General features: G+C 54.3%; 2 protein-coding genes and 1 long non-coding RNA gene across 4 annotated transcripts in view; 2 read left to right on the top strand and 1 right to left on the bottom strand.

Moving 5' to 3' along the window:
• INTS3 (integrator complex subunit 3) overlaps positions 1 to 20,733 on the top strand; it is a 39,490-nt gene extending 18,757 nt beyond the window's left edge. Inside the window, exons 7-31 of one of the 2 annotated variants that reach the window (XR_003128449.3) lie at positions 2,550 to 2,694; positions 3,557 to 3,686; positions 4,976 to 5,073; positions 6,430 to 6,621; positions 7,492 to 7,579; positions 8,031 to 8,110; positions 8,474 to 8,565; positions 8,835 to 8,941; positions 9,632 to 9,751; positions 10,046 to 10,175; positions 10,550 to 10,604; positions 10,817 to 10,920; positions 11,617 to 11,661; positions 11,812 to 11,931; positions 14,378 to 14,531; positions 15,761 to 15,829; positions 16,508 to 16,583; positions 16,966 to 17,079; positions 17,404 to 17,452; positions 18,288 to 18,455; positions 18,759 to 18,859; positions 18,978 to 19,050; positions 19,206 to 19,362; positions 19,467 to 19,605; positions 20,444 to 20,733. Coding sequence is in view for 1 of the 2 variants with exons in the window: in XM_025428896.3 (XP_025284681.1) it covers positions 2,550 to 2,694; positions 3,557 to 3,686; positions 4,976 to 5,073; positions 6,430 to 6,621; positions 7,492 to 7,579; positions 8,031 to 8,110; positions 8,474 to 8,565; positions 8,835 to 8,941; positions 9,632 to 9,751; positions 10,046 to 10,175; positions 10,550 to 10,604; positions 10,817 to 10,920; positions 11,617 to 11,661; positions 11,812 to 11,931; positions 14,378 to 14,531; positions 15,761 to 15,829; positions 16,508 to 16,583; positions 16,966 to 17,079; positions 17,404 to 17,452; positions 18,288 to 18,455; positions 18,759 to 18,859; positions 18,978 to 19,050; positions 19,206 to 19,362; positions 19,467 to 19,544 (2,545 nt within the window). In the remaining variant the exon portion in view is untranslated. Of the gene's footprint in view, positions 1 to 2,549; positions 2,695 to 3,556; positions 3,687 to 4,975; positions 5,074 to 6,429; positions 6,622 to 7,491; positions 7,580 to 8,030; positions 8,111 to 8,473; positions 8,566 to 8,834; positions 8,942 to 9,631; positions 9,752 to 10,045; positions 10,176 to 10,549; positions 10,605 to 10,816; positions 10,921 to 11,616; positions 11,662 to 11,811; positions 11,932 to 14,377; positions 14,532 to 15,760; positions 15,830 to 16,507; positions 16,584 to 16,965; positions 17,080 to 17,403; positions 17,453 to 18,287; positions 18,456 to 18,758; positions 18,860 to 18,977; positions 19,051 to 19,205; positions 19,363 to 19,466 lie in introns of both variants that reach the window. The other variant, XM_025428896.3, reaches the window with a different exon arrangement.
• LOC125755447 (uncharacterized) lies at positions 2,313 to 3,562 on the bottom strand. The gene is made up of 2 exons (XR_007412049.1): positions 3,138 to 3,562; positions 2,313 to 2,824 (listed from the first exon to the last, which is right to left on the bottom strand). It is a non-coding gene; the product is annotated as an uncharacterized LOC125755447 (long non-coding RNA).
• A 433-nt stretch (positions 20,734 to 21,166) lies between the features above and the next one.
• Positions 21,167 to 25,186, top strand: SLC27A3 (solute carrier family 27 member 3). The gene is made up of 10 exons (XM_025428897.3): positions 21,167 to 21,734; positions 21,973 to 22,182; positions 22,458 to 22,616; positions 23,069 to 23,193; positions 23,380 to 23,574; positions 23,677 to 23,767; positions 23,876 to 24,074; positions 24,273 to 24,370; positions 24,456 to 24,586; positions 24,864 to 25,186. The coding sequence occupies exons 1-10, from the start codon at positions 21,167 to 21,169 to the stop codon at positions 25,038 to 25,040; spliced, it is 1,953 nt and encodes a 650-aa protein (XP_025284682.1). The 3' UTR covers positions 25,041 to 25,186.
• Positions 25,187 to 25,454: the final 268 nt, after the last annotated feature.

The following is a 25,454-nucleotide window of genomic DNA, read 5'->3' as shown; positions in this document are numbered from 1 at the left end:
TTCTGAGTGCGTGTGTGCAAGAGCAGCGCAGTAGTCAGACGATTGAAAGGGCTAATGGTGTCCGTATTTCCTGTGGATAGGACATACCTCCTCCCTTACTCACACTTGTTCTAAGCCCTGCACGGTGGAGGGCTGGGTCAGGTGCCTTGCAGCGCCACCTAGTGCCACTTAGTGCCCTGGACGCGGCTGGGGCTGTAGCTGGGGCTGCAGCTGAGGCTGCAGCGCGTCTTCCGCCCCACCTTTCCTGCCTCCGCACTGCAGTATCTTGCTGGGTCTCTGCCTTTCTAGCGTCCTGGGTCTGATAGCTTCACCTTCCCTTTCTCTCCATTACCCCATCCCAGGATTCAGATACATCGATCACCTCTCACCTCTGCTCACAATCTTCCTGAAAAGTGGTTTTTCTCATTTTGTTTCTGGTGCCAAATACCTCCTGCTCCTGTAAAGCTGAATTTTCCTCATTTGGGCAGTTAGAGTAGTCTCCATGTACAAGAGTCAGATAGTCAGAAGAGTCTCTTACCCTCCAAAAACTCAAATCCTTTGGTGCAAATGAGTCCCTGGATGTTTAAGACTGTCTTCTACAGTCTCCCTCTCTCCCTCCCAAGTGTATGTTGGGCAGCAGAATTAACAGAGAGCAGGTGGGGAGGGCCTCCCCAGTGTCCTTGGTTACTGCATTTGTTCTGTGAAAAAAGACCAGAGTTCTTTAATTAGGTGGCTTGAGTGCTTTTCCAGAATCAGGATATTGCCTGGTTGGATTAATTAAACTCCTCGGCTTCTTCCTCAGGTTCCTTGCTTTCCAGCAGAGCTGCCAAAGCCCGGATAGCTACTTGCTTGGGAAGCATAGTTCCCCATTTGGGCACTTTGAGGCAGCACTGGAGAGTTTCTGTCATCTCCCCACTGTCTTTTTAGCTTTATTTTTATTTTTTTTTAATTTTAAATTAAAAAGAAATTTAAGATCTATTTGAGATAAGAGAGTGTGAGCGGGACAGAAGGAAGGGGCTGAGGGAGAGGGAGAGAGAATTCTTTTTTTTTTTTAATTTTTTTAAAATTTTTATTTATGGGGATCCCTGGGTGGCGCAGCGGTTTGGCGCCTGCCTTTGGCCCAGGGTGCGATCCTGGAGACCCCGGATCGAATCCCACGTCGGGCTCCCGGTGCATGGAGCCTGCTTCTCCCTCTGCCTGTGTCTCTGCCTCTCTCTCTCTCTCTGTGACTATCATAAATAAATAAAAATTAAAAAAAAATTTTTTATTTATGATAGTCACAGAGAGAGAAAGGGAGAGAGGCAGAGACATAGAGGGAGAAGCAGGCTCCATGCACCGGGAGCCCGACGTGGGATTCGATCCGGGGTCTCCAGGATCGCGCCCTGGGCCAAAGGCAGGTGCCAAACCGCTGCGCCACCCAGGGATCCCAGGAGAGAGAATTCTTAAGCAGATTCCCCACTGAGTAAGAAGCCCGATGCAGGCCTTGATCCTGAGATAATGACTTGAGTTGAAACCAAGAGTCAGCTCCCTAACCAGTTGAGCCATGCAGGTGCACAACTTAAAAAAAAAATTTTTTTTTAAAGATTTTATTTATTTATTCATGAGACACACACACACACACACAGAGAGAGAGAGTGGCAGAGACACAGGCAGAGGGAGAAGCAGGCTCCATGCAGGGAGCCTGACATGAGACTTGATCCCAGGTCTCCAGGATCAGGCCCTGGGTTGAAGGCAACGCTAAACTGCTGAGCCACCTGGGCTGCCCACTTTTAAAAAATTTTTAAGTGAGCTCTACACCCAACATAGGCCTTGAACTTAACAACCATGAGATCGAGTCCACACTCTTCCAGCTGAGCCAGCCAGGCATCCCCTTCTACTCTTTTTAAAGCAGCAGGGAACACAGTTCTCTTATTACCCTCTTTTCCCCCCGGGAAAGTTCTAAAACTCCTGGAACAATAGGCTTTGCCATCCAAAATCATGTTGTTCTCTTCAGATTGTGATTCATTGTCTGGGAGTGGGAGCAGTGGCCAGAGAGCCAGCCAGGGAAAGGCATATAACATGGTGGGCTTCTAATGGTAGGTACAATGGAAGGGCTGACACAGTGTGTCCTAAATCCTCCAGGGTCCTCAAAGGGTCTTAACCCCCTAGTGGTCCTCATTCCGTGCTGTTAGAGCTGCTAACTTAGGGATGCCTCTAGAACCTCTTTCCCCCACTCTCTGAGCTGGGGGGCAGCTATGGTGTAATCTCTGTCCCTAATACCTCACATGATGTTTGGCACATGATAAGCATTCACAGTTACTTTATTGGAAGCTAAGTAGTTATGTGAAAAAGAGTTTGCTTTCATTTGGTGCTTTATTGGGTGCCTGATAGAGCAGTAGGAAGTTGTCTCTACCTTAGCCAGTTGATGGTCCAAGATAGATAATGAGCAGGCAGTCAAGGAATCAAAGAACCACTTCCCCATATTAATCATCAGACATTGCTGAGGCCCCAGAGCCACATGTGGGAGGTGAATTGGGAGAGTGAACGGGCCCTGAACAGAGCCCAGGTGCCAGGTGTCCCCCCTTCTGCAGGGAGTGGGTGCTGAAGAGCAGCATCCTCATTGCCATGGCTGTTTACACATACCTCCGTCTCATCGTCGACCACCACGGGACTGCCCAGCTCCAGGCCCTGCGGCAGAAGGAAGTAGACTTTTGCATGTCACTGCTTCGGGAACGGGTGAGGATGAAAACAGTGTAGGCAAGTGAAACCCAGGATGGGAAACTTACGTGAGTTTTGTGAGGTGATCTAGGCCAAGGATGTCGTTTTGGAGAGATGGAGGTTTTGTTTTTTTTTTTTTTTCATCCTTCTGAAACAAAGGTAGGGGGAGGGTGGGGAATCGTGCGGGCTAGCCCTGGCTCCTACAAATGCTGTCTATTGAACTGGCATCCTAGGGATTTTCCTGGTCAGCTTCAGGAATGCTGTTACACACCACAGACATAAAGCTGCCAACGGTTATGTCACCTTCCTGCCTGCCCACCCGGGTGATGGCTGTGCTCAAGTGGGTTGTGAATTGTCTGCTGTCAGATCTCCCAAGAGAGAGCCCAGAGCTATAATCTCTAGTAGCCACTCCCCACATGTGGCAATTAAAGTTAACTAAAATTAAAAATTCAGTTACTTACTTGACTTAGCCACATGTCAAGTGCTTGTTAGCTGCATGTGGCTAATGGCTATCCTTTTGGACAGCACAGAGATAAAGATCATTTCCATTATCACAGACTGTTCTGTTGGACCAGGGGGTTTGGGGAAAGTATCTGGGGCTCAGCTTGCTAGTCCTGTCCTGTCCTCTTCATCTGGGAGGGCAAGGGAACAAGTTCATGCGGAAGTCAGCAGGGCTTCAGTAGTTTCCAGTAACCTGTCCTCTTGAGCTCAGCCCCCAGCTTCTAGCTCTGTTCCCCTTTGGTTCCAGAAGAGAAGAAACCCTCTTGTCCCTTGGGCCCCCCTTCCTTCCTTCCCTAGAATGAGCTGCTCCTTGGTTCTTCCCACAGCAGGTAAAATAGTCTGTGTTTCTATTCTCTCTTCACTTCCTCCCCTCATCAAGTTCATGGAATGTTTGATGATTGGCCGGGACCTCGTACGACTACTTCAGAATGTTGCTAGGATACCAGAATTTGAACTGCTTTGGAAAGATATTATCCATAACCCTCAGGCTTTAAGTCCTCAGTTCACAGGTAAGTGAGGACCAGGGCATCCTGCCCTTGAGAGGTGGGAGGTCAGTGTATGTGTGCTGAGTGAATCAAGAGGGTAGAGGCTGGAGGGCAGGAGAGGCTTTGGCAGCCAAATACAGGAAGCTTGGGGTAGGGCAGGGTCTGCCAAATACAGCTGGATGTGGGAATGGCAGAGGTATAGAACAATTCATGTGGTTCCCAGCAGCCCCCTGCCTGGCAGACTCCAGCTGCCATTGCTCCTAAGAAGAACTGAAACAGAACTGTGATCATCCTCCTCCTCCCCCTGCAACTCTTAGACTTGGGAGGTGAGCTGATGATCAGCCTCCAGCCTCACTGGGTCCAGAGAGGGAGTCAGAGATCAGCTCATAGACTGAGTCAGCAGAGGGGCTGGAATTAGCCCTGTAAGAGTGCAGTCTTGCCTCTGAATTCCAAGAATCCCACTTAGCCAAAATTCTCTTCAGGGAGAGAGTCTCTGAGCTTCTCACTGACAAGGTCCTTTAGATTGCCCTTTCTGCTTTTCGGGTTCCCCACCCCTCCTCCAGCACACATGTGTGAATAGGCAGATCGTGTGTGTGTGTGTACATGGGTGTGCACATGGAAACAGTCGCCTAGGCCCTGCAGAGTCAGGAAGGAGAGGAAAGGAGAGGAAAATCCTGATTCTCCTTATATCATATTGCTTTTATATTGAACATGTGTTGAGTTGTTTTGAGTGCTTACTGTGTGCTAGACACATGTATGTTAACTCATTTAATCCTCAGGACAACCCTGTAAGATGGATATTTTACTTTCCATATTTACAGATAAAGAAAATGAGGTTCAAGGAGATTAAGTATTTTGCCCAAGGCCACACAGCTAGTGAGTGTCAGAGGCAGGATTTGGATCCAGGTCTGTCTGACTCCAGAGCCCGTGCCTATCCCACAACACCACATTGCTCCCAGGACCCAGGGATGGGACCGTCAGGAGCAGAAAGCAAGGCTAGGGTTTCCCCTATTTCCCCTAACTTTCCCACATGTTGCCACCTGGAATAATGTGAGTAGAGGGCTCTGGATGGCCAGGGACAGAGGAGAAGTCATGTATCTGGTCCTCGGGATGGTGGTTGGTTGGAGCAGAACATGCAGGTGCTGATTAGAACCCCTACTTGTGTCAGTGCTGAACTGTCTTGGTCTTGTCTTAGAACCTCCCCCAGAGCAAGACCACTGGCCATCAGTACCTGGGCCAACTTCCCACCTGCCCTCCATTCCTTCTGGTCCTCAGGGTTCTCTCTTTTCTCTTCCTTTACACACTTGGTTCAGGTATCCTGCAGCTTCTTCAGTCAAGAACATCCCGAAAATTCCTAGCATGTCGTCTGACCCCTGACATGGAGACTAAGCTCCTCTTCATGACCTCTCGGGTAAGCTAACCTTTTGCAGCAGGAACAGAAACTGCAGGTTGGCTGGGTTTCTTTGTCCAGCCTGCAGATGCCTTACCACTGAACGTCGACTGGCAGAGTGGTGGTCAGGTAGGAACACAATCTACCTGGCATTGGGCAGGGCGCTACAAGCTGGGGATTCAGGGTTGAGTAAAAGAGGTGCAAACAGTTGGAGCTCTTGTGAAGCTTCCAGTCTGTCTAAAATAGTCTTTAATAATTACACACAAATGATATAATTAACAAGTGTGATGTACCGTAAAAGGGTAGAGTGAGGTGTTCATTCTGGGAAACCCACTGTTCCTCTGGCTGCAGGCAAGTTCTCAGGAAGAGTGCAATGGCCATTTCATTTCCAAACATGGCTGAGTTATGGCAGAGTTGCTTGAGCAACATGTTAAAAATACACCTTCCTGGATCCTAGTCTCCCAGATAATCTGATTGAGGAATCTATGTTTTTAACAGGGTTTCCAGGCAACGGCTCCTCTACAGTCTATCTGGGGTTGGGAAGCCACTGGCCCAGTCCACTTTTGGTTTCCTGAGTCATCCAGGAGAACCATCCAGATCTGTGCTATCCCATGTGGTGGCGGCCACTAGCCACGGGTTGCAATTTCAAGCCAGTGGACCGTGTGACTTTTGATCTCGGGGTCATGAGTTCAAGCCCCACATTGGATGTAGAAGATGACTTTAAAAATCTTGTAAAAAATAAATAAATTAGCTAAGGTTAGATAAAATTAAAAATTCAGTACCTCAGTTGCATTGTAAGTGGTCAGTAGGCACCATCTTTGCAGGAAGTTCTACTGGATAGTGTTGGTCCAGGAGTATCGTTTTATTCTTTCTACTCTGTGTTTTGGGTATGTTTGGAGAACAGAAGAGGAGAAAACCCAGCTCTCTCCTCTTACTTGGTAGAGTGTGATCAGGGGAAGGCATTGTTGCAAGAAGGCTTGAGAAGTCTGTGACCCCATAGGTCACTGAGTGTCCATGCTGAGTGGCAGACAGGCTTTGCTCTTGTTCTCGAGGAGTGTGCCTTGCTGGCCACAGGGGCTCGAGATGATGCTTAGGACTGAGCCTCAGTGACCAGCACAGGAGAAAGGAGCCAGAAATTGGGGGGCAGGGGTGGCAGAAACAAAGGCATCCTGGCACAACAGGTGAGTGAGGAAGAATCTCAACACTGTTTCCAGTCAAAGAAGATTTAAACAAGGACGTCTTCCCAAAGAAGGAGAGAATAGGGGAGAAAGTGAGTTAATGAATGAATCGAGGGAAGAGACTGAGGTCTAGGTGAAGCCTGGTGGTTTCCTCTTCCCAGAGACCCTGCGCGTCTCTCCCAACACCTCTTTCCTGCAGGTGCGGTTTGGTCAACAGAAGCGTTACCAGGACTGGTTCCAGCGCCAGTACCTGTCCACCCCAGACAGTCAATCTCTGCGCTGTGACCTCATCCGCTACATCTGTGGGGTTGTTCACCCTTCTAACGAAGTGCTGAGTTCCGATATCTTGCCCCGATGGGCCATCATCGGTTGGCTCCTGACAACGTGCACGGTGAGGGGTGAAGGGCCTTACTCTAAGATCCCCCTATTTCCAAGCTTCTTCCTGATGCTCTGGGCGTCCTGACCCCGATGGGCCATCCATTCACTTTTTTCCTGCTGAATGTCTCAGCCTTCGTCTAGCCTCTAGCCGGGTCTCTGGAAGTGGACAGTACTCGGTACTCCCCATCTGTGTTTGGGATTGAACAGGCCCATCTCTTGCCTTTATTGCTGATCCCCAAGCCCAGATTTCTCAGGCCTCCCTGTCTTTCCTTTTAGCTTTCAGAACCATGTGTGGTCATGTCTCTGGGATGGCTCCTTCCTCAGATTCAGGGCCTGTGTTCCTGAGACCCTCACTTAGCAGCCTTTTAGCATCCACTTTGGATAGTTCTGCAAACATAGGGACTCCATGGGGGCAGCCATGTCTTCCCAGCACTTTTCTCCCTATTCCTTGTGTGGGAAACTCCACACTGTCTGCTCTCTGTTCTCTAGCTGCCTTCTGACCTGGTCCTTGGAATGTGCTGTTTCAGACATAACAACAGGCTGTCCTTCAGGGGTCTTTCAGTCAGGAATGTGCCTGGGGAGCCCAGCCAAGGCAGCCTAGGCGTGTCAGGGCAACGCAGAGGTGTGTCAGCTAGGCCCCCAGTCTCATTTTCTAGGCCAGGGATGTATGAAAACTCAGGTCAGTCCTTGGCCCCCTGGTCAGTGAGACCATGGCCACTCACACTCATGTGCAGACTTGAGTGCCTGTCATCCCTGGGGGGCTCTACCCGTTTCAGTAGGACCTGAACTTATTTCATACATAAGCAACAGTGGGTCTGGAGTCTGCCTTGGGCTTCTGAAGCTGCTTGATGAAACCAGCCCTCCTTTCTCATCTCTCTTCCAGTCCAATGTCGCTGCCTCCAATGCAAAGCTGGCCTTGTTTTACGACTGGCTGTTCTTTAGCCCAGACAAGGATAGCATCATGAACATAGGTATGTGACTGGACCTGGGCAGCACCACCTCTGTCTCCTAGGCCCCGCCCTGGCCTCGGCAACAGTGGTTGTAAATCTCGGCCATGTCAGGGGAGGCAACATATCTGGGAGCAGTTCCTCACCAGTGCTCCCTTGGTGTAGAAGGGAGATTGCTTTTGTGAGGCCAAGGGCTCACTCCTGCTCTTTTGCACTAAAGCTTGGGCTTGGGCTTCCGGGGCGGGGGAGGGTTGTTGCTTTCCTACCACCTCCCTCGTCCAAGCCTCTGGGGACAGGGGAGATATGGGCTAGAAGCTGCTTCGGGGGTTGTCTGCTTTTGGGTCTGGTCAGTGGGAATCGGGGGTAGGGATACAGCTCTCTCTCAAACCATTCCTATGTATCGACTGATGCCTTGTTTCATGGAACTGGGAATGGACTGTCTGATGTGGGGGCTCTTTAATTCCCCCTTCCCCAGAACCAGCTATCCTGGTCATGCACCACTCCATGAAGCCACACCCAGCTATCACCGCCACACTCCTGGACTTCATGTGCCGTGTAAGTGTGTGTCCCTTCACCTTATGGGCCCGTAAGTGCCCTTCGTCATGGGAGCAGCTGTGGTCATAGGTCCTGCCCCTCAGGTTAATGAATGCTCCCCTTCCATATTCCTACCACGTCTTTCCATGTCTTTCTTGATCTCAGGGATAATGACTTAAGGTAGAATCCAGTCTCTCTGAGGAACAGCTAGGTCTAGAAAGAATGAGCCATTTTAGTAACCTGAAATGGTGAGGAATATTCCAGACCTTTCTGCAGCCATCCTCCCCAGTGTTTCCTTTTCAGAACCAAAGCAGCTTTTTAGCTCTACTTCAGCAGAACACTCTGTGTTGTGTGCTTATTCTCTCTTCTTTTCTTCCCTTCCAGATCATTCCCAACTTCTATCCACCATTGGAGGGCCATGTGCGACAGGGTGTGTTCTCCTCCCTCAACCACATTGTGGAGAAACGGGTCTTGGCGTAAGAACTTTATGTGTCTATAGACGGGGGAGGCTGTTTTCTCATATGTCACTAGGTCAGGCACATTCTGATACTGTCATACCCCTTGCTGACCCTTTTTTGAGTGGTACAGAAAGTATGGCTCTGTGTCAGACTGCTAGGATGACTCCTAGAGGAATTTCTGTCTTGCCAGCATAGTCCAGGAGTCTGAGTCGTACTAGTTGGCATAGACTTCTCTCTAACCGAAGTGAGGAGCTCTGATGTTGACCTTTGTTCATGTTCCCCACTAGGCATTTGGCTCCTCTGTTTGACAATCCTAAATTGGATAAGGAGCTGCGGGCAATGCTGAGGGAGAAGTTTCCTGAGTTCTGTAGTTCGCCCAGCCCACCCGTGGAAGGTATGGGGCCCTCCCATTCTGTCACCTGTTTGAGAAGAGGCGTGGAGACACCCAGGGCGCTCAGCCTGAGCTGTATGTCTGTCACCCTGGGGCGGTTCTCTACCTTCGTGACTGTCCCAGGTTGTCATTCCCTACTTTCTAACGTGTTTCTGTGTTGTCTTCTTTGGTCCTCCCTCTCCATCCAATCTTACCTGCTCCTCAGCTCCTGTATCTTCTCTCAGTAGCCTCTCCTCCATAGGGAAGGCTTTTGTGGGACCTGTGTTTGCCTTACATACTTCCTGCAGCTCTTCTCTCTTCTCATACCCGGGCCCCGAGCCCCGATGAGAGGTGGTCATGCTGGGTCTTAAGTCTTGCTCCCAGTGATACACACAGGTCTTTCTTTGTTATGGTGTAAGGCTTAAGCCAAGCAGAGCTTCCCAGCTTGGTTTTCAGGGGAAGAGCACTTGGGGCTGTCCCTGGTCTCAATCTGCTTGCCAATGCAGGCGGAGCTCAGTGGGCATGTCCCACACCATTCTTGTTCCTGACAGGATTCCCCTGCGAGTTGTGGAAGGTTGTGAGGACCAGATGTCTGTCTTTCCAGGGTCCATAGTCCATTTTGGTCATGAACTCTGTAGAGGCCCCTGTCCCCTGCCCCCAGCCCAGCATGTTAGGTCACTGGAGACCCTCAGACTGCCTTGTCTCTCCTTCCAGTCAAACTTGAGGAACCGGTTTCTGTGGAGATGGATAACCACATGTCCGACAAGGATGAGGGTTGCTACGACAACGCAGAGGCAGCCTTCAGTGACGATGAGGAAGACCTGGGCAGCAGAGGTGGGCGCAGCCCTGGTCCTGGCCCCGAGAGGACCGGGGGTGGCTGGAGCAGCTTCTCTGTTGCCTTAGCCCCCTGACTTCATTTCGTCAGCAGGGCTAGTGGGTGGGAGTCCAGGGCGCAGAGCCCCACCCTCAGCCCTGAAGCAGGAGGGGAAGGAGGAACCGTGGCCCCTGAGGCTGAGTATGCACATGTCCAGGGCACATGCCGAGGGCTCTCTGCACCGCCGGCATGTGGCGCTGCCCCTGTTGCTGGAGTCTGGGCAAAAGACTGCTGTCCTGAATCTTTCCCTTCAGGAAAGAAGAGGGAGTTTCGCTTCCACCCTATCAAGGAGACAGTTGTGGAGGAGCCGGTTGATATCACCCCTTACCTTGACCAACTGGATGAGTCCCTCAGGGACAAAGTGCTCCAGCTCCAGAAGGGGAGGTGGGTGCAGCTCCTGCCCTCTACCTCAAGAGGCTCAGCCCCAGGCTTTCTGCCCGCTACTGCGTGGGGTGGTGGGAGGACCAGGGTAGGGTGGGGTTTTGGAGGCTCTGGGGGTATCTTCTGCTGTTTGGGTCAAGTGGGCACCCAGATCACACTCTACAGCTTCTGAGAACCAAAGCAGGATAGTGGAGATTTCCCTGCTCTTAGGGCCTCTGCCGGGGGAGCCCCAAATTCTGGCCTAAAGCCTCCCCTACCCAAGCCTAGATTCACACAGAGCTCCTTTGTTTTGTCTGTGAGTGGGTTGTGTTGGGCGTGTGTCCTGCCCTCAGCTGCCATTTACATCTCTGATGTTTCCTCTCCATCCCATATGACAGTGACACTGAGGCCCAGTGTGAGGTCATGCAGGAAATCGTGGACCAGGTCCTAGAGGTGAGGAGGTTCCCCACCCCCAGGAGGAAGCAGCCCAGCCTACCCTGTGCAGATTTCCCTCCACGCCCAGGCAGCTGGCTCCTTCCTTCCTGTCCCTCCTGCCCCCAATGGGTCCCCACTACAGAGCAGCACTTTGTGGGTCCTGGAGTTGGAAGCATATTGTGTAGAGGCTCTAGGTCCTGTGGTGACGCCACTCACTTTCTCACCACCAGGAAGACTTTGACTCCGAGCAACTGTCCGTCCTTGCTTCCTGCCTGCAGGAGCTCTTCAAGGCACACTTTCGAGGGGAGGTGTTACCAGAGGAGATCACTGAGGAGTAAGGCTTATCTTTCCTGACCCCTGCTGGTCTCCAGGGGCCAGAAGTGGGTTCTTAGGGCCTTAGTCCAGGAGACATCTTGCTGTGGACTTGAGAGAAATAATCATTTCACTTTTTTTTTTAATAATTTTATTTTCAAGCAATCTCTACCCCAGTGTGGGGCTTGAACTCAGACCCTGAGATCAGGAGTCACATGCTCCATTGCCTGAGCCAGCCAGGTGCCCCTCTTCATTTGTTCTTAATCTCTCATGTGCTGATTTACTTAAACAAGGATTCATTTTTGTCTGCTGAATGTGGAGCGTGGGGCAGGGATGTGCACCGTAGATAGGACTGGACCCTTGTCCTGGACCCTCCCTGAGGGGCAGGAATTATATTTTCTTTTTCTTTTTTTTTTTAAGATTTTATTTTTAAGTAATCTCTATACCCAACATGGGGGCTCAAACCCAAACCCCAAGATCAAGAGTCGTATGCTTCTCCAACTGAGCCGGCCTGGTGCCCCCGGAATCTCATTTTCAATGAGTCACAGCCTAGACTGTGGTGTATGTTAGGAACCTGCTTTCCCTGTGACCAAGCCTGTGAGGCGGCAGGAAGTTGCCCTTTGCTTAGGAAAGGGGACTCTGGCATCCAGCCTCCATAAGGTCTGCCTGCAGCCTGTCTTCTCCACTCACGGATCTTAGATGTTACCACCTTTTGCAGGTCCCTGGAGGAGTCTGTGGGGAAGCCTCTCTACCTAATATTTAGGTAAGGACCCAGCTGCTGGGCCATCTGTCCTTCCTGTCAGCAGTCATATACTCTCTCCTGGGGTGATGGGACCCCCTTTCCAGAAGGCCCAAGCCTCTACTGAGGCTCCACAGGAGGGTCTGCTCCCTTCTTCCCATCTCCCACCTCCAGGAACCTGTGCCAGATGCAGGAAGACAACAGCAGCTTCTCTCTGCTTCTGGATCTTCTCTCTGAGCTTTATCAGAAACAGCCCAAGATTGGCTACCACCTGCTGTACTATCTGAGGGCCAGGTGGGTACAATCTCCCCATGGAGCAGGTGTCCTGGAGAGCCTTTCCTATGTGTGCTGACTGCCCTGCCCCACCACTGGGACCTTTCCATGTGTTGTTGGGGGTTTTTGTTTGTTTGTTTGTTTGTTAAGATTTTATTTATTCATGAGAGACACAGAGATGCAGAGACATAGGCAGAGGGAGAAGCAGGCTCCATGCAGGGAGCCCGATATGGGACTCAATCCCAGGACTTCAGGATCACACCTGGAGCCAAAGACAGATGCTTAACCACTGAGCTACCCAAGCGTCCCTGGATTTTTTTAATAATAGCTTTATTTATTTATTTATTTTTTAATTTTTATTTATTTATGATAGTCACACAGAGAGAGAGAGAGAGAGAGAGAGAGAGAGGCAGAGACATAGGCAGAGGGAGAAGCAGGCTCCATGTACCGGGAGCCCGATGTGGGATTCGATCCTGGGTCTCCAGGATCGCGTCCTGGGCCAAAGTCAGGCGCCAAACCACTGCGCCACCCAGGGATCCCCAATAATAGCTTTAAAACCACAATTCAGTGGTTTAAAGTATATTTGCAAAGTTGTATGATTATTGCTGCTGGCTAAATTAGAACATCTTCATCAACCGCCTGAAAAATCCAGTCACATTTAGCAATCACCTTCTCATTCTCTCACCTCACCCCTGTCAATCATGGATCTGCTTTCTGTCTTTATATAGATTGACTTCTGTGTATTTCATGTAAATGGAATTGTACAGTGTGTGGTTTCTCATGACTGGCTTTCATCACTTGGTGTAACGTTTTTGAGGTTTACTCCTGCTGCAGCATGTGTCAGGACTTTTTCTCATGACCAAATAACACTCCATTGTCTAGATCCTGCAATTTATCTGTTCACGCATTGATGGACATTTGATTTGTTTCCACTTTTTTGTCTGTTGTGAAAGGAGCTGCTATGCACATTCACATTTTTACCTGGATAGTTTTCCGTGTTCCTGGGCATATACACCTTAAGAGTGGAATTGTCATCAAACAGTAGCTCCATCTTTAACTTTGAGGAACTGCTGAACTCTTTACCAAAGCAACTGCAACCACCAGCAGCGTGGAGAGTTCTGATTTTTTCACGTGCTTCCCAGCACTTGTTATTGTCTGGCTTTTTCAGTATAGCCATCCTGTTGGGTGTGAAGTACTGTCTTGTTGTGGTTTTGATTTGCATTTTCCTGGTGGCTAATGATGTTGAGTGTCTTTTCATGTGCTTGTCATTGGTCAGTTGCATATTTTCTTGGGTGAAATGTCTGTTCAGATCTTCTAGTTTTTTGTTTTGTTTTTTAAGATTTTATTTATTTATTCATGAGAGACACAGACACAGGCAGAGGGAAAAGCAGGCTCCATGCAGGGAGCCCAACGTGGGACTCGATCCTGGGATTCTAGGATCACACCCCGAGCCAAAGGCAGATGCTTAACCGCTGAGCCACCCAGGCGTCCCTGTTTTTGTTTTAAGATTTATTTATTTATTTGAGAGAGAAGACTGTGTGTTTGCATCAGGGACACGCAAAGGGAGAGTGTGCAAGGGGGATGCACAGAGGGAGAGAGAGTCTCAAGCAGACCTCCTACCAAGCATGGAGCCAGTGTGGGGCTCGATCCTATTACCTTAAAGTCAGGAGCTGAGCCACCCAGGTGCTCTTCCTCTTCTGTTTCTTAATTGGAGTTATTCATCCTTTTATTGTTGATTTTTAAGAGTTTTTTTTTTTTTTAATATTCTATTTATTCATGAGAGAGAGAGAGAGAGAGAGAGAGAGAGAGGCAGAGAAAGAAGCAGGCTCCATGCAAGGAGCCCGATGTGGGACTCCATCCCGGGACTCCAGGATCACGCCCTGGGTCGAAGGCAGGTGCTCAACTGCTGAGCCACCCAGGCATCCCTTAAGAGTTTTTTATATATATATTCTGAATACAAGTCCTTTATGAAACAAGATTTGCAAATATTTTCTCATTTTGTGAGTTGTCTTTTCACTTCCTTGATGGCATCCTTTGAAACACAGAAGCTTTACATTTTGAAGAGTCCAGTTTTTCTCCTGGTACTGTGGTTTTGGTGTCATGTAGATTTTCTCCTGTGTTTTCCTCTTGGAGTGGTATGGTTTCAGTTCTTACATTTGGGCCTCTGAGTCCTTTTGAGTTGTTTTGATCAGGATGTGAGGTGGGGGCTTCCGTATATGGTTGCCCTCATTGCTTAGAGCCCAGAAAGCAGAAGTAGCTTTCAACCCTCACCAGTTAGCAGCTTCATTAACTGTGGTCAGCCCTGCGTCTGGAGCATAGGGGAAGGAGGGGAGGGCGGGGTGGGGGGAGGGCCAGGAGACTGATGAACCCAATGCATCCATCCGGGGCAACAAAGGGATTGTAAAGGAGGGCCTACCTGGGGGATGTCTGGGGCTGGCTGCTGGCTTAGTCCTACCTGCTATTGCAGCAAAGCCGCTGCTGGGAAGATGAACCTGTACGAGTCATTTGCCCAGGCCACACAGCTGGGTGATCTGCACACCTGCTTAATGATGGACATGAAGGCCTGCCAAGAGGATGACGTGCGACTGCTGTGCCACCTAACACCCTCCATCTACACGGAGGTCAGTGTCTCTGATGGAGTCCCTCTGGGACAAGGCCACATCTTGCCTGCCCTCATGTGCAGCTATGTGGGGTGGGCTCACGAGACTGCACCTCTCTCTGTGTGCAACCCTGACCCTCTTTCACCTACCTCTGCTGGCCACGGCAGGCCATTTTTTCTCTCACCACTCCTACCTACCCACCCTCCCATCAAAGCTTAAAAAATATCTAAAACCCCCAGAATTCCTATCCTGTGCTTTGTGGCGTGAGCTGGGATCTGGGCCTCCACACTTGGCTTCTCAGCTTCAGCCCCCGACCAAGACCACATTCACACACTGCAGGCTTCTTGCCATTTCAGTGCTCACCCTCAGTTTCTCTGGTGGTTCCCAAAGACCAGGCCTTTGTGGTGGGGACTCGATGCTCACTTCCCACCTTCACTCACTGTCTTTTCTAGGGACTGGGACGTCGGACAGGGTATCAGCCCTTACTCTTCTTAGTGAAAGTCCCTGGGAACAGGCATATCTGGGCACGGGGGTATGGGTTTGACCCGAGGAACTGTGGTCTCAGCCAAATACTGCAGGGGGGGTGGGGTATGAGCCCATCATAGGGCACTTTCATCCTCTACTCCCTCCCTGGTCGGTGGGTCTCCCCAGGAAGGTATCCTGCCTGCCCTCATGTACCCTGAACACTCACACTGTGCACTTTTCTCCTTGGCTGGGAGTTAATATACATTAGATGCAAATGCTTTTTTTTTTTTTTTTTTAAGATTTTATTTATCTATTCATGAGAGAGAGCAGCAGAGACATTGGCAGAGGGAGAAGCAGCCCTTCCCCCCCCAGGGAGCCTGATGTGGGACTCAATTCCTGAACTCCAGGATCAGAGCTCAACCACTGAGCCATCCAGGGGTCCCAAAATGCTTATTTTGTTACTGCTGCCACACAGCACTTACCTATCAACCAGTCCTCCTCAATTCTATCTTTATCTCCAGATGGCTCCCCATTCTTCCCGGAGACGCGTGCACACTCACACACTCTTCGTGCTGTGAACACAAATAGCAAATTCGGGTTCTTGAAGGGTCACAGTCCTGGCTTTACAGCTGTGGATCTTTGTGTAGGTGTTTGTGTTAGGATCCCACGTCTGGCTAACCCAGACACCCCCTGAGCATGTGGGAGGAAAGGGGAGGGGATTAGGAGGTACATACCAAGGGGTGCACCACGGACTCTTTCCCCACCTTCCCTCATTTTCTGTCCAGTTTCCAGATGAGACTTTGCGGAGTGGTGAGCTGCTGAACATGATCGTGGCTGTTATCGACTCTGCACAGGTGCTCCAAGGGCTGTCATCCTGGGAGGCCTGGGCCTGGGGGGGTGGGGTATGCACCTGTGCATGGTTCAGGCCTGGGGGCTAGAAGGGAAATGGGTCTCCAGGGAGGCAGGGACTCCAGTTCCACACGGAAAGTGAGGAGGGTGGGGTGTTTTGTTTTTTTTTTAAGCTCTCAACTATCTGTCCCCAGGGCTCCGGGTGAAAACAGGCCATTGACCTTCCCACCATGTATAGGGCCTCAGGAGGCTGCAGCATTTCTCCTAACTGAGGTTCTGTGTCTACGCTTCCTCTCCACTCACTTGCCCCACTTAGGACAGAAGAGCCCTCTTTTTCTGCCTCCCTCTTGCCCACACCTGAGTTCAGAGCTCAGCCTTCTAGAGCCTGTCCCTCCTCCTCAGGCTCTGGCTGGCACAGACAATGGCCAGCTAGACAATTTGCCCGTTCTCCCCCTGTCAGGACATGGAAACCGCTCATACAGTCTTAACTGTTTTTGCCCCACTGGGGCCTTCAGCTGTTCTTCACAAGCCTCTCCATCCTGCAGAGACTTGCCTGTGCCTTTGAACTAGGTTTTCCCTTCCTCTGGTTTTTTCCCCATGGGAGCCCTCCTGCTGCTGCTCCTTCTGGCTTCCTGGCTGCTTTTAGAAGCAATGGCTTTGACCTTCCTCCTCCTCCTCCTCAGCTCCAGGAGTTGGTCTGCCACGTGATGATGGGGAACCTGGTTATGTTTCGAAAGGACTCTGTCCTCAACATACTCAGTAAGTGAGCAGGCCCTGCTCCCTGGGGCAGGGGCATGACCTGAGGCCCTGGGTCTGAGGCTGAGAGTGGGGTAGATGCCCTGCTCTGAGGTCTCTTGGTATCTATGGGTTCGACTCTTGCTTAAGCTGTAGCCTTCCCACCTCAGGGCTGGTGGGACGATAGAAGCCACATGAAGTCTTTGAAAATAACAGTATGGAAAGGGAGAGCCCTTGTGGTGTTAGGATCACTGTCACCACCTGTGTACCACACCTGTGTACCTGCCTGCTTGGGTTGCTGCTGGTCTGTGGATTAGCCCTGTGTGTGTGTAGGTGTGTGTAGGAGAGAGGAGAGCCTAGCACACTCCCGTGAGCGAGCACGCCTGCCCTTCTCTGTCCCCTGCAGTCCAGAGCCTGGACTGGGAGACCTTTGAGCAGTACTGTGCCTGGCAGCTCTTTCTGGCCCACAACATCCCCCTGGAGACCATAATCCCCATCCTGCAGCATCTCAAATACAAAGGTGAGTAGGGCTGGGAGCAGGGAGAACTGGGAGAAGGACAGTCCCAGGCCCTCTGGGGCAAGGCTGGGCCCCTTGGCTCCTGGGTGAGCAGACCCACTGCTGACCCTCCATTCCTGCAGTCAGTCCCTTGGGCTCTCCACCTGAGCCCTGCAAGCCTGCTCTGAGCAGGCACAGCCTCGGGAGTTTCTGGACGCAGGGGACGGTCCAGGCCCCTTAGGGAAGACTGTCCATTCCTCCGAGTGGCTGTTGACTAGGGGATGGGAGAGGTACCGACTTTTCCTGGAGCTACACAGCCCTCTGAGCAGCCTCTGCCCTCCCCCACAGAGCATCCGGAGGCCCTGTCCTGCCTGCTGCTTCAGCTCCGAAGAGAGAAGTGAGTTCTACTTTGAGACTCTAGTTCCGGGTCACAGCCTCCCAGAGAGGAGCATCCTGGGGCTCTGACACTGCTGCTCCGGCTGGGGGCTGGCCAGGGTTTTTCCTACTGGGGACATCTGCTTATTCTGCCCCTCCCCCCAGTGATTTACAAACTAGCAGCTCCCCTGGGATGTGGGCTTCCTCTGGACTTTACCTCCCTGCCCCCTGCCCCAGCCCTGGGAGGAGGGGTGGGGTGCATGGACGGATATCCGGCTTTCCTGCTCCCCACCCCTCCTCCGCTGAGGCCCCTGAGGCCCCTGAGGCTGTGGGGACTACAAGGGTGGGGCCTGCAGGGGGAACGGCACTTTTCCAATAGCCTAGATGAGCAGGGCAGCGACTGTGCACCTTTCCTTCCTACCTTCCTGCCTCCCTCCCACCTCAGTGTGTCAGGCATTGGTGCAGAAAGTGGCACAGAACTTCCTGAAGGAAGTGGGCGGGCTCAGGGCAGTGTCTTACCAGTCCCCTTCCCTGTGCCTTCTCAGGCTGCAGACTTCAGTCCTTTTACCACCCTGGCCCATTTCCTGACTGTTCTGGGCAAGGTGAGGGAGCGTTGGTGAGCCGCCTCCCCAGTGTGCATGCCAGCTATGACAGCAGGAACCCAAGAATCCCTTCTGCCTCCTGGCTTCAGCTAAGGCTGAAACCAGCATTCCTTGGCCCCAGGAGAAGAGGGGAGAGGGTGTGAGAGCAGGAGGCTACGGCAACTCAGGTTGGGGAGTAAGCAGGTGGGAGTAACCAAGGGACCCTCAGGTCAGCTGTGTGAGCAGGGGACCCTCCTCCCCTCTCATGCTCCCCAGGCCGAGTGAGGAGATGGTGAAGATGGTATTGAGCAGACCCTGCCACCCCGACGACCAGTTCACCACCAGCATCCTGAGGCACTGGTGCATGAAGCATGATGAGCTGCTGGCTGAGCACATCAAGTCCCTGCTCATCAAGAACAACAGCCTCCCCCGCAAGAGGCAGAGGTGGGCCAAGAGGCAGAGGTGGGCCTTGGGCCCCGTGGGGGCTGCCCACATCCACAGGCCAGTGCCAGGGCTGGTCTTTCTTGGTTCGTGGGTGACACCTAGTGGTCTGACGCTGCCTGGTGTACAGGCCCACCCCAGCCTTTCCCCTCCTTTCCTAGTGCCCAGTGGTGGGTCCTGTTCCACCCTACCCTTCCCTTGTCTGGGCTGTGCCCACCTTCAGGAGGGACCCTGGTCGGGAGGGTGGCATACACTGCCTCAGCCCTGCTCTGGGGCTCAGGCTCTGGCTGGGTGCCTTCCCTGCAGCCTGAGGAGCTCCAGCAGCAAGCTGGCCCAGCTGACTCTGGAGCAGATCCTCGAGCACTTGGACAACCTGCGTCTCAACCTGACCAACACCAAACAGAACTGTATGTACCATGCCCCTAGTGCTACTCCGGCCCAGACCAGTCCTGGAGGCGGGGGGGGGGGCAGGGGCCAAGAGCTGAGGGGGCTCTGCCACTTCTCACAGGCCTTCTTTCCCTCTAGTTTTTAGCCAGACTCCGATTCTCCAGGCCCTGCAGCACGTCCAGGCTAGCTGTGATGAGGCCCACAAGATGAAGTAAGGCTTCTGGCACTTATGGCCTGGGAAGCCTTGGGAGGCCTAGGAGAGGGGCCCTGCTGGGGAGGAGGATGGGGTTGAAGAGAAGTAGAACCCACCCTGCAGGGGACAGAGAAGAGCCTGGGAGGAATGTGAGGGCATGTTCTTTCCCTCAGGTTCAGCGATCTCTTTTCTCTGGCTGAGGAATATGAGGACTCATCCACCAAGCCACCCAAGAGCCGGAGGAAAGCAGCTCTGTCCAGCCCCCGCAGTCGGAAGAATGCCACCCAGCCCCCCAATGCCGAGGAAGAGTCAGGCTCTAGCAGTGCCTCGGTGAGAGCCCTCACTTCTGCACGGCAGCAGCATTGGGAGCAGGTGGGGCTGGATCCAGCAGCTGCTCAGGCTGATGACTGACCCCCTCCCTTCACCTCTTTCAGGAGGAAGAAGACACAAAACCGAAGCCCACCAAGCGGAAACGGAAAGGCTCCTCTGCAGTGGGGTCTGACAGTGACTGAAGCCCCGATTTCCCCATCCCACCCCCAGTTGGACTGCCCTCCCCTCCTTGGTGAATCAGAGGTTAATGAGGGCTGGGGAGATAGTGGGTAAATACCCTCTGCCCCTGCCCAAGGCTCACTGGTGGGAGGGATGAGCTTCTTCCTTGGCTCAGCCTGAGAAGCTGCCATGCAGCCCCAGTCCCCTCCTGTCCAGGGACCCCCCAGCCCCATCACACTGCTGCTCCCACCGACTCAGGTCCCACTGAAGCTAGTAGAGGCTGTGTGAGATCTGGGCTGGTGCAGGTCCTCAGCCCCTGCCCCTCCTGCCCCTCCCAAAGAGAAGAGGAATGGCAGATGGAGCTGCTGGTTAGAGAGGATGGGAGAGAAGACAGTGTGGACACCCCTTCCCATGTTCACCATCTCGCCTTGATTTGCTCTCCATCTTCCAGTGTGAGATGGGCATTTCTTCAGCGACGTGGTGCAACTGCCCTTTCCTGGGCACGGGATGAGGGGAGAGGGAGGCTGGAGCCCCACCCCCCAGGCCACAGAACTATCAGATGGTCCTGCTTCCTTGGTTCTGTCTTTTTTGTTTTGGTTTTGTTTTTTGGCAGAGATAATCGCATTTTAAAAGTTTTTAAATGACAATAAAACATGCCAGAATTGGCCCATCTGCACTTCCTGGTGCACTCAGGTGGCCTTGGAACTTACTCTTGTCCTCCCTGCACACCCCCTTGTCTGGGACAGGAGGGGCTCTGGCTTCGCTGCCCCCCACCTGACCGGCCTTCCTGCTGTCCTTGGGGCCTTGGGCCAGGCACTGACCTGTGCAGGCACCCATCTCCCTTTAATTGAACTCTCTTCCTCCCCATTCCTCTGAAGAAACTAGAGGCCTCCAACAAAAGTGAGTATGTAGTCCATTTTAGGTCTGTGTGCTTACCACCTACTGGAGGACTGCTAGTGCGTCAAGGATGCCCCCATCTCGGATTCTGAAGGATGGAAGTGGGCCTGGTGGGGACAGTGGAGTTACCAGCGACAAGGACCTTCCTCGTTGCTGTCTGGCCACTTGCCGTCCCCTGGGCTGCCCCGGAGGCTGGGTGGTGCCCTCGGGACTGGGGAGGCGGCCTGCGACCTACGACCTACGACCCTTCTCTGGAGGCTTCTTCCTCTCCCCTTCCCGCCCCCTCTGCCCCAATTAAAACCAGAATGGAAAGCACTCCCTGGCTGGCCCCAGTTCTTGCGCCCTTGCCCAGAGGGAGGGGCCTCAGCCGGCGCCCCTCCGGAACCGCGGGTCAGGGTCCCCGCCCGTCCCCTGGGGCTGCCGCCGAAGCTGCAGGGGGGGCAGGGACCTGGCGGCAGGCCCGCTGGCGCTTTGCTGGCGACTTTCGACTTTCTCGGGAGTGAGCGGTGGCCTCCTGGGGAGTAAACCTGAGTGCGGGCCTGGAAGGGCGGGGGCCGCCGGCTGTCTGGGCGCTCTCTGGGCGGAGCGCAGCGGCGGGGGAGCCGCCCCCGCCCCGCCGGGAGAGGGAAGGGGGCGGGGGGGGGGGGCCGGCTGGGAAGGGGCGTGTGCCGGCGCACGCGCGCTCCCGGGGCAGAGGCTAGCGGCCCCAGATCTAGGAAGGGAACCTCGGGCTCACGACGGGGGTACTATGGCCGCCCTCCTGCTGCTGCCGCTGCTCCTGCTGCCGCTGCTGCTGCTCGTGTGGAAGCTGCACCTCGGGCCGCGGCTGCGCTGGTTCGCGGCGGACTTCGCCTTCGCGCTGCGCGCCCTCCGCTGCAAACGGGCTCTCCGAAAGCGCGCCCTGGCCGCGGCCGCCGCCGACCCCGGGGGCCCCGAGGGGGGCTGCAGCCTGGCCTGGCGCCTGGCGCAGCTCGCCCGGGAGCGCCCCGCGCACGTCTTCCTCATTCACGGCGCGCGGCGCTTCAGCTACGCGGAGGCCGAGCGCGAGAGCAACCGGGCTGCGCGCGCTTTCCTGCGGGCGCGGGGCGGGGACGCGGGGCTGGGCGGCGGGGCGGGGGACGAGCAGGCCGCGGCCCCCCTGGCACCCGGGGCTACCGTGGCGCTGCTCCTGCCCGCCTGCCCCGAGTTCCTGTGGCTCTGGTTCGGGCTGGCCAAGGCGGGCCTGCGCACGGCCTTTGTGCCCGCCGCCCTGCGCCGGGGTCCCCTCCTGCACTGCCTCCGCAGCTGCGGCGCGCGCGCTCTGGTCCTGGCGCCAGGTGAGGCCGCGGGCCGGCCGGCCTCGGAAGAAGGCCGGAAAGGGTCCTTGGGGTTGCCAGCCTTTGGGTTTACGAAGTGATGGAGGCGGGTCTTTGGTTCCGAGAACGGTGATGGGATGTTCACACTCTTCCCCTCGCCGGACAGCAGTGAGGTGGCGGGAGGGGCAAGGGAGGCGTAAATCGGCAGGGGTGGAGAAGCCTTCTGGGCCGCCCAGCCAGGCCTTCGCACCCCATCCAGAGTTCCTGGAGTCCCTGGAGCCTGACCTGCCGGCCCTGAGAGCCATGGGGCTCCGTCTTTGGGCTGTAGGCCCTGAAGCCCATCGTGTCGGAATCAGCGATTTCCTGGCCGAGGCCTCGGCTGAAGTGGATGAGCCAGTGCCGGGGTACCTATCCGCCCCCCAGAGCATAATGGACACGTGCCTGTACATCTTCACTTCTGGCACTACGGGTGAGCACTGGACACCATGCTTCCCTCCCAGAGACTAAGGCAGAGGAAAGCAGAGGGCCAGCCTCAGTTTCCAAGCCGCTCCAGGTCGCTGGTCTCTCCGATCCCGCTCATTTCTCCACGTCCCTGAACTTCCCACGTTTCCAGGACAGCTTGGCCTCCCTTCTCAGCTTCAGCCTCGCCTCTGCCTCTTTCTGTGGGAACCTCAGGAGGAGCAGAGGGAGGCAGGGCCTGAATCTCAGACCCTTCCCGGGATCTCGCCCCCCCGCCCCCCACAGGCCTCCCAAAGGCTGCTCGGATCAGCCATCTGAAGGTTCTGCAGTGCCAGGGGTTCTACCAGCTGTGCGGTGCCTTCCCGGAAGATGTCATCTACCTTGCCCTCCCACTCTACCACATGTCTGGCTCCCTGTTGGGCATCGTGGGCTGCTTGGGCATTGGTCAGTCTCCCTGACTCCCACCCCAGCCCTCCCCCACTGTAGTCCTCCAGCAAGTGTTTTTCTAGTGAACGTTTAAGTACCTAGTCTGGTATGCTCACCTGGGGAATGCTTCCTGAGTCCTTCAGCTAGAGAATCCTGAAGAAGGGGGAGGGGGCCACCTCTCCAAGAGCTCCTGGTACCATGGAGGAGCATCAGTCCCGAACCAGTAGGGAGGCCATTCACAGAACTCCAGACCCCAGGGGGCGGTGGGGAAGGGCTGTGGCTGGAGAAGAGCATGGACTGTGTGTGGATGAGAAGCAGGGAAAGGGCATTAACCTCTCCAGGCAGGTGGGAAAGGAAGCTGGCCCTGTGTTTGATTGTCACAGCAGGGCCTCCCCTGGGAAGGAGGGGGTTGGGGTGTCCCCACAGCCCAGAACCTCACCTTCCTGCCTGTCCTCCCCCATTTCTGGCAGGGGCCACGGTGGTGCTGAAGTCTAAGTTCTCTGCTGGTCAGTTTTGGGAGGATTGCCAGCAGCACAGGGTGACAGTGTTCCAGTACATTGGGGAGCTGTGCCGATACCTTGTCAACCAGCCCCCAGTGCGTGTGCTCAGGTCACGGGCAGGTCATGGGACACTGGGAGACAGTTGTCTGGGGGGAAGGAACAGCAGGGCAGGGTGAGGAGCGAGGCCATAGCGGAAGGGGCCTTGGGGTGGGATACAGGACAGCAGTCTCAGGAGCTGGCATCACAGCATGGAACCTTCTGCCCGTCTCCCCTCATCTCAGAGCAAGGCAGAACGAGGCCACAAGGTCCGGCTGGCTGTGGGCAGTGGGCTGCGTCCGGACACCTGGGAGCGCTTCGTGCGGCGCTTTGGGCCTGTTCAGGTGCTGGAGACATATGGACTCACAGAGGGCAACATCGCTACTTTCAACTACACAGGAGAACTGGGTGCTGTGGGACGTGCTTCCTGGCTTTACAAAGTAAGGGAGGGTGGGAAAGAACCTGGGGTCCCCCGGGAGGTGGGGAGCAGGGAGGGGCTCATGCCTCTGAAATGACCCTGTGCTGGGTCTCCCTTCCCCTAGCATGTCTTCCCCTTCTCTTTGATTCGCTATGATGTCACCACAGGGAAGCCGATTCGGGATGCCCAGGGGCACTGCGTGGCCACATGTCCAGGTTTGTGCCTGGGGATGGGGGTGGAGGAGGGGCACAGCCAGCAAAGGAGGGTGGGGACTGGACAGTGGGGTGAGGCAGAAAGCAGCCTGACCCCAGTGACTCTGCCAGGTGAGCCGGGGCTGCTGGTGGCCCCAGTAAGCCAGCAGTCCCCATTCCTGGGCTACGCTGGGGGGCCAGAGCTGGCCCTGGGAAAGCTGCTGAAGAATGTCTTCCGGCCTGGGGACGTTTTCTTCAACACTGGGGACCTGCTGGTCTGCGATGACCAGGGTTTTCTCCGCTTCCACGATCGTACCGGAGATACCTTCAGGTATCTGACTTTTTAAGTCCGTTCCCAGGCATCCCATCCCTGTGACCCAAAGTCCCTAACCCTAACTCCCTAAGTCCCACCCAGAGCCAGACCTGTCCTCTCAGACCTCCTCAGCACCTGTGGCCAGTGAGCATCTGGCACTCCCATCTATCCTCCCTCCAGTGCCTTGTAGGTCTCAGAACCTCTGTCGTCTTGTAGGTGGAAAGGGGAGAATGTGGCCACCACTGAGGTAGCGGAGGCCTTGGAGGGCCTGGATTTTCTCCAGGAGGTGAACGTCTACGGAGTCACCGTGCCAGGTGTGGGTACAGGGAAGGTGGGGGAAGCTGGCTCCCCATCCTGGCATTCCTTGGGCACAGCTGCTGACCTCCCCCCCACCATCAGGGCATGAAGGCAGAGCTGGGATGGCAGCCCTGGTGCTGCGCGCCCCCCAACCGTTGGACCTTGCACAACTCTACGCCCATGTTTCTGAGAATTTGCCACCGTATGCCTGGCCTCGATTCCTCAGGCTCCAGGTGATCAGCTGCACCTGCCCCCCCACCCCTCATATCTGCCGCAGTTGCTAGTCCCCAATCCCCAAACCCACACAGGGATCCTCACAGAACACTCTCCCTCCTGGACATGCATGCCTCTGCCCTCCTTTAGGCGAGGCTCCTCTTCCCTGGCACCCCTTCCCCTAACCCCTGACCTCATACCTCCTTTCCCCTGCCCCCTGAAAAAATCCAGGTGGTTCATCTGAAGCACCTGGGCAGAACATGTTTTCCCTCAACTCCTCTTGCTGTCCTTCTTCAGGAGTCTCTGGCCACTACAGAGACCTTCAAGCAGCAGAAGATGCGGATGACGAAGGAGGGCTTTAACCCGAACGCACTGTCTGACCCCCTGTACATTCTGGACCAGGCTGGGGGTGCCTACCTGCCCCTCACACCTGCCCGGTACAGGGCCCTCCTGGCTGGAGAACTTCGCATCTGAGTCCTGTTTGTGCAGGTGCCTGAGGCAGCAACTTGGTGGGTTGGGGGCATGGCAGGTGTACAGGGGGCATCCAGAATCTTTTTTTTGTTTTGTTTTTTTACCAGATTTGGAGTCATTTTATAATAAAAGGGGCCGGAGCCAGTCTAGTTCTTTCTGATCTGCGATCATTTGGGTCCTCCTTGTCTGTGGAACTCCTTTTTCCTGGCACAGAGCCACACACATCCCTGCCCTGACGTCACGTGGGTCTGGACCTCGGTGACCCCTCGTGATCCTTGTCCTTAAAGAGCCCCGGGTGGCAGATGTCATACCTGAGCATGGTGCTGGGCTGCTCTGTGGTGCTGGAGGACTCGGCCAAAAGGCACAGGTGGACAGCCGGATGCCCAGAAATGCTGCCCCTGGTGGCTGGCAAGCCCA

Source organism: Canis lupus, chromosome 7, assembly GCF_003254725.2.
Source record: "Canis lupus dingo isolate Sandy chromosome 7, ASM325472v2, whole genome shotgun sequence".
NCBI lineage: Eukaryota > Metazoa > Chordata > Mammalia > Carnivora > Canidae > Canis > Canis lupus.
This window is presented reverse-complemented; position numbering and strand designations above follow the sequence as displayed.